The sequence below is a fragment of the Laccaria bicolor genome, genomic scaffold, assembly GCF_000143565.1.
Source record: "Laccaria bicolor S238N-H82 LACBIscaffold_144 genomic scaffold, whole genome shotgun sequence".
Classification (NCBI taxonomy): domain Eukaryota; kingdom Fungi; phylum Basidiomycota; class Agaricomycetes; order Agaricales; family Hydnangiaceae; genus Laccaria; species Laccaria bicolor.
In genome coordinates, this window is record NW_001890003.1 from 16,004 (window position 1) to 22,766 (window position 6,763).

The 6,763-nt window shown below is 49.0% G+C and overlaps 1 protein-coding gene across 1 annotated transcript; it reads right to left on the bottom strand.

Annotated features, from left to right (window-relative positions):
• Positions 1–2,035: 2,035 nt before the first annotated feature.
• LACBIDRAFT_335752 (uncharacterized protein) lies at positions 2,036–3,109 on the bottom strand (the record flags this gene model as incomplete). Its single annotated transcript, XM_001890640.1, has 5 exons — positions 2,036–2,083; positions 2,150–2,183; positions 2,378–2,491; positions 2,726–2,987; positions 3,019–3,109. 5 exons carry the CDS (start codon positions 3,107–3,109, stop codon positions 2,036–2,038), a joined length of 549 nt encoding a protein of 182 aa, XP_001890675.1.
• Between the last annotated feature and the right edge of the window lie 3,654 nt (positions 3,110–6,763).

Here is a 6,763-nt window from a genome sequence, read left to right on the forward strand (position 1 = left end):
TCTAGGCTTGGGGATGGACTTAGCTTCGGGTTCTCGTCTCTCCGGACGTTTGATTGGATCGAAACGCGCTTCCTTGTCCTTTTGGGATCGAGTCACGGCTAGAGCTGAAGAAGGAGGCGCACGCCATTCGGGTACAACCGAGGAGGGCAACGCATTGTACACATCCGAAGAAAGAACTTCTTCACCGTCAAATAGCAGACCCACGTAATTGGCCATATGGGGAGGTAGGTCTCTTGAAACCTCCCGGGCCTTACCTTTTAAATGGCTCGAAGCGGCGTGCTGTTCTCGCAAGACCTTGGCGACTCCCCCATCGCTTCTGAAGGCCCGAGGGAGTTCAGATCCGTCTGCGCGTGCTAATCTGCCAACAGGGGTGTAAGCTACGAGTCCTTCATTGATACACACCTTGACCTCCGGACAATACTGAAGCCCAAGTCAGTGGCCTGTTGAGTCGCAGAAGAAACATCTTGCTTCCCTGCTAGTCTGCGTAGAGTTTTGGTTAGTGTTAAAAGTTTTGTTGACAGAGTGCAAAATCTCAGCGTGAGCAAGTCTCAATTCTTCCATTTGTTTCGCAAGCTGATCCACCGAGCTGAGATTGACTGGCTCGACTATAGGTGCAGCTGGGACCGTCTTCTCGAATGTTACCTTTTTCGATGGCTTCTTCTTCTTCTTCTTCGTTAGAACTACCTTGTCGATGTCCTCGTCCGAATCGCTAGAACTCAAGTCGGAATCCGAATCCAGGTCCACGCCAACATAAATGGTTTTCGCATCCAAGTCTTCTTCATCAAATTCCGCTCGTAAAAGTCCAAGTAGCATTTCAGTCGTGGGAGGCGAAGATGTTTTGAGGTTGGCAGCTGGAATGTGTTTCTTTATACGTGTGCGTAAAGATGTCGGTATTCCTCTATAAAAACAAAGATTCACATCATTAGCGAGCATCTTAAGAGGTGTCAATTCTGAAGATAAGGCCGTAAAATCCCGGTAATACTTATCCACGTCCTTTCGAGAAGTAATACTTCCCGATTCTCCATGTTTTGTACACCAATGGCGCAAACGATCAGGAGAGTTAGGAGGGACAGAGTCATTCAACCCGTAAAGGTCAGTCAGGTACACTCTTGTCCTAACCCAGTCGTCTTCAGACAAAAGCGAAGAAGCTCCTATAACCAAACGAACTTTTGAGTGACAATATCTGAGAACGTAACCAGGAAGGAGGGAATGAGAAACTCTAGCGCTATCGGCATGTTGCTCGAGCGCATCTAAAAAATCAGAAACATGTTTCCCTCTGAATTTGGGAGCACCAGGTGTTCCTGGTGTAGGCATGGGAACGCCTAAAGTCGCGTTGAGGCTCGTATCAGAAGAAGACGAATTAATAGAATCAACAGAAGCGAGGGGAAGAATGGGATCAGGAGCCATAATGAAAGGTCGTAGGGAGAAAATTTAAAAATGAAGAGCAGACTTCTAAAAGGAAACTTAGTGTATATGCGACTGAATTTCCAGTTCAAGAGCTTCGGAGACTAGTCGTCGAGACGGAAGTGAATTCAGGAGTTCGAATATGGAGCGATCGAAACGGAGGTGTGCGAATCAGGAGATTAATTATTGAATGTATGCGCCTAAAAACCAAGTTTTCAGCACAAGAACGTTGCAGGGCTACGCACCAAAGGAGTATATGATGCCCAAGCAGTAGTAGTGCGGGATACCAGTCCCCTGTCTCGGTCACCACTGTGGAAGAACAAACGTTCAGTACTGGGGACAAAGAACCAGTCGACTACTTTGGGGGAGAGATAAGAGACAAAGGAGAGACCGAAAAGAGTACTTAGCGTATATCAAAACTGTAAAAGCTTAAAGGCGTGGCGTGAGCTTTCCAACGCGCTTAGAGGGAGTGGCGTGAGATCTTCGACGTGCTTAATGTGTCTCAACTTGAGGAATGCCGCGCCGTGGTGCGCGACGACTTAGAAGACGGTTGAAAGAGTTGGGAGAGAGGGGAAAAAGAAAGTGCTCCATTCGTGAGGTGGGAGGACACCTTTAAGTACAAATTCAGAAATCACAAGGCATTCTGCACATTCTCGCGTGCTGCCTGTCCCCAATAAATCTAAAATAAGAAAAGAAGACAAAGAAGTGTCGAAAAAGAAAACAAATAAAAGAAAACAACGCTGACGCTTCCTGTCAGATGCCTCGGCGGAACCCTTGGACTGGGGATTGCTCAGGGAGTTGCTCAACGCTGGGAGATGCTTATTTACGTGCGCGTTGCCGCCCTCAACGCGAGCATCCCAGCTGTTGGTTTCTCAACCCTACCATCCAGGGAGGTCTTTACCATCCCCCACGTAATCCATATGGACTCCACTGGACTCCACTGGAGTCCAGTGGATTCCAGTGGCCCTCTTACCAGGCCAGATTGGCTGGCAGAATGCCCAGTCCACTGGAGTCCAGTCCAGTCCAGTCCACTGGACTCCCACTGGACTGCCAGCCACTTTCCTGAGTCCAGTCCCAGTCCAGTGGACTATGAGTCCAGTCAGAGTCCAGTGGAGTCCAGTGGAGTCCAGTGGATTCCAGTCATTCCAGTATATTATTATTATTATATATGAATACTCCTAAAAAAGCGAAAATAGAGTATATTACATTTTAATGATCAATGAAAGGAAAGGTTATAATTTACATGTAGTGTGGGTCAGTGATAGCTGCAATAAGGATTTATGATTTTGTTCAGTCTGCGGGGTGAGGTCACGTGACTTACTTGAGGGCGTGCCATATCGTCACGTCTCCTGTTTGCGGCATGGTCACACCTCCGTGACCATCCCATTCCCTTCCACCACCACCACCTCTATCACTGCCCACGCCAACGCCGCCCACGTCAACGCCGCCCACATCAACGCCGCCCACATCAACGCCGCCCATGCCAACGCCGCCCACGCCCATGCCCACGCCAACGTGGAAGGACAGGCCAAGAACGAGGGACGGCGCCCATGACGTGTCAACGTCATGGGCCAAGGGTATGTCTGCCCCACCACCCCAATGCCCCGTACTCACCACGACAGGCGCCAGCGGCACACAACGACAAAAACAACACACGAGGAGGCCAACGACACACAAGAACGACGACACGAAGACAACAACACATGACGACGACGACACGCCAGGACGACGACACGCCAGGACGACGACACGCCAGGACGACGATATGCGAGGACGACGACGATGTGCGAGGACGACAACACACGACGACGACGACGACTACACGCCGGGACGACGACACACGACCACGACCACGAGCACGACACGCGACCACGATGACGACGACACGCAACGACGACGACACACGACGACGACGACGACTACATGCTGGGACAACGACACGCAACGACGACGACACGCAACGACGACGACTACACGCCGGGACAACGACACGCAACGACGACGACGAACGAGCACCGACGAAACGCCGCCCCCACCACACCCGAAAAACGACGAGCGCCCGCCAGCGCTGAACGGCGACGAGGCCCCTCCACTCCCTCCCCCCTTCACTCTCTCCCCCTTTCCCCCCTCCCCCTTTCCTTGCTCCTCTCTCCCACCCCTCCCTTTCCTTCCTGCTCCCTCCCCCTCCTATTCATTCCTCTCTTCCCCCTCCTATTCATTCCTCTCTTTCCCCTCCCTTTCCCTTTCCCTTTCCCCTCCCTTTCCCTTTCCCTTCCCCCTCCCTCCCCCCTCTGTAACATAGAATCTATGTAAATTTAATTAATTTAATTAATAAAAATATACTTCAATTTTATTTTTTGTTTTGAAGTCTAAGTTCAGGAATTCTGGATTAACTTAGGTCTGTGGCAGTCCAGTCCAGTCCAGTTTTGTGTTGGGAGAGTCCAGTGGAGTCCAGTTTTGTGATTTGCAGTCCAGTCCAGTCCAGTCCAGTCCAGTTTTGTGCTTGCAGTCCAGTGGAGTCCAGTGGAGTCCAGTTTTGTGATTTGCAGTCCAGTCCAGTCCAGTCCAGTCCAGTTTTGTGCTTGCAGTCCAGTGGAGTCCAGTTTTGTGCTGGGAGTCCAGTGGAGTCCAGTTTTGTGATTGGCAGTCCAGTCCAGTCCAGTCCAGTGGAATCCAGTGGAATCCAGTGGAGTCCATGTGGATTACGTGGGGGATGGTAAAGTATTGCATCCAGTCTTCAAGTAAGGCCTTGGTAGCTCACAAGGATTTGTCGTAAGTAAAGAACATTTAACAAAAAGAAAACACAAAAAGAAAAAGCGTACGAAAACGAAAGCCCGGACCAAGCTCCTTCAACGTGAAGTTTTCTCATCAACGTGCTTGTGTGTACGTTGGAATGAACTGTGAAAATACTCTTGATGTCCCTAAAAATAAAAGAAAAGACTTCTTGGTCATGAATACGTCATTTGGCACTTCCACATTGGGTGCTGCCATCACTACACAGTGTGCCCTTCTTGATATTCACTCAGCAGATGGCTTCTGTGAAATGTATGCAGGGTATTCAAGAATTGGCTAGAATTGGCTGATATTCTGGTAAGATGCCTCAATACACCAGATTGTTGCTGATGTTCTTAATTAAAAGGCCAAGACCTCATTTCTTTATCATATGGCACTCCAAAGAGCCTCAAATGGTTCTCTTAGTTATCAGGGGGTCTCTAGGATGTATTACATAATGTCATTCCCAGGTGTGTGCAGTTTGGTCCACCGGTGTTTTGCGGTCCTATGGACTGAACCTTTAAACACTAGCTGCCAGCTCCAAAGCCTTGGTCCTAAGTTCAGACTCGATGCATATGCACTTTTAGTCTACTGAACCAGGTATGTTCAAAGACTCTTTATATCATTACAACTGTATGTAGTGTACTTACAGAGAAGACTGTTTAATGGTAAAATCCCGAAAATTGGATTTTTTACCAATGAATACATTTCACCTGTCTCACCATTGTGGCTGTCATCCATTGTGGTTGTCTCTGGACTTGAGGTTTGCGAAATGAGTGGGTTTGGGGAGTTTGTTGAGCATGAAATGATGGGTGCTGGGTGCTGTTGGTGGAAAGGACACGAAAGGGGAGTGGAAGAGTATGTGGCAGAGCACATGGATGCGATGTGTTGAGTCTTGCTGAGGGATGTTTGGGCAGAAAGGCGAATGGTGCTGTGGGCGCTGTTAGCAGAATGAGTGGGTTTGAGGTGTTGGTTGGGCACGAAACGACAGGTGGTGGGTGCCGTTGGTGAAAAGGATGGGAAAGGGGAGGGGAAGGGTATGTGGCAGGGCATGCGGATGCATTGAGTCTTGCTGGGGGATGTTTGGGCAGAAAGGCAAACAGCACTGTAGGCGCTGTTTGCAAGGTAAGTGAGTTTGAGGTGCTGGTTGGGCATGAAACGACAGGCGGTGGGCACCGTTGGTGAAAAGGATGGGAAAGGGGAGTGGAAGAGGGTGTGGGTGCAGTACATGGGTGTGTAGGGTCTGCAGGTGTGTGGTTGTTGCAAAATGAGTGGGGTTGGAAAGTTTCTGAGGTGCAAAACAACAGGCACTGGGCGCCGTTGCTGAAAAAGGCAGAAATGGGAGTGGAAGGGTGTGTGGGTGCCATACACAGATGGGTGTTCCCCGTCGTTGGTGAAAAGGGAAATGGGAGTGGGAGGGTGCATGGGTGCCGTGTGCAGATGGGTGTTGGGTGCCGTTGGTGTAGAGGGTGGGGAACGGGGTGTGTGGGTGTTGTACGTGAACTGGTGATGGGTTGTCGTGCTGCTGGATGGTCAGTAACTGCCAAAAACAAGGTGGAGACATGCACCGTGGTCCACCAGGTTTCAAACCTGCTCTTGGCATTGTTAGTGGGCAGTGAGACAGAAATGAGGGGAGGTGACTTACCTGTGGGACCCACGGACATTGTTCGATACCGAACGACACGCTAGGCGATGTCGAGAGGGTGAGCCACAGAGGGTGGTGATGGGGGGAGAAGAGGAAGGGTGGGAAGAAATTGTGTCAGTGACAGACTCATCAAACAGGGAGCCATGTGACTATTTGGGAATGCTCACCTGGCAAGCTGAACAAAATGAAAAAACCCCATGATCAGGACTGTGCAGCACTACAATCTTTATGACTACTAATCACGGCATGTATACTCTACTATGCACTTGTCTAAATGACTACTATTTAGTTTCTTTTTCATTAATAATACTAGTAACAAGCTCTGCTTGCTTGCAATCTCTTGGACATCTGTTGGACTTTCGTTGGCCACATCCATCGGAATTCCGTTGGACTTCCATTGGCTGTGTCCGTTGGAATTCCATCGGTCTTGGTCATTTCCAGTGGACTATAGCTAATTGGTTTGCTGTTAGTCCATTGGTAGTCCACTGGAAAAGTCTGTTGGACTGAAAGGTCTGACCAAAAATGCCTGGAAAAGCATCAGAAAATCCTCCTCAGAAAAGCAGTGGCAGCATAAAGACCTCTGTCTATCTGAGCCTATATTTTATCTATTTCTTTCCTCCCATGCACCTATTTCTTTGCTTCTAGGCCGATGTTTCAGATATTTCTTTCCTCCCAGGCATCCATTTCTTTGCTTCTCTGGGCCAATGTTTTAGATATGTCTTTTCTCCCATCCACCTATTTCTTTGCTTCCCTAGGCTGGTGGTTTAGCTATTTCTTTCCCTCCCAGCCATATATTTTCTTTCTTGCCTAGGCCAATGTTTTATCCATCTCTCTCCTCCCATCCACCTATTTCTTTGCTTTTCTAGGCCAATGTTTTAGATATTTCTTTCCTCCCATGCATCCATTTCTTTGCTTCCCTTATTTCTTTGCCTCCCAGGCTAA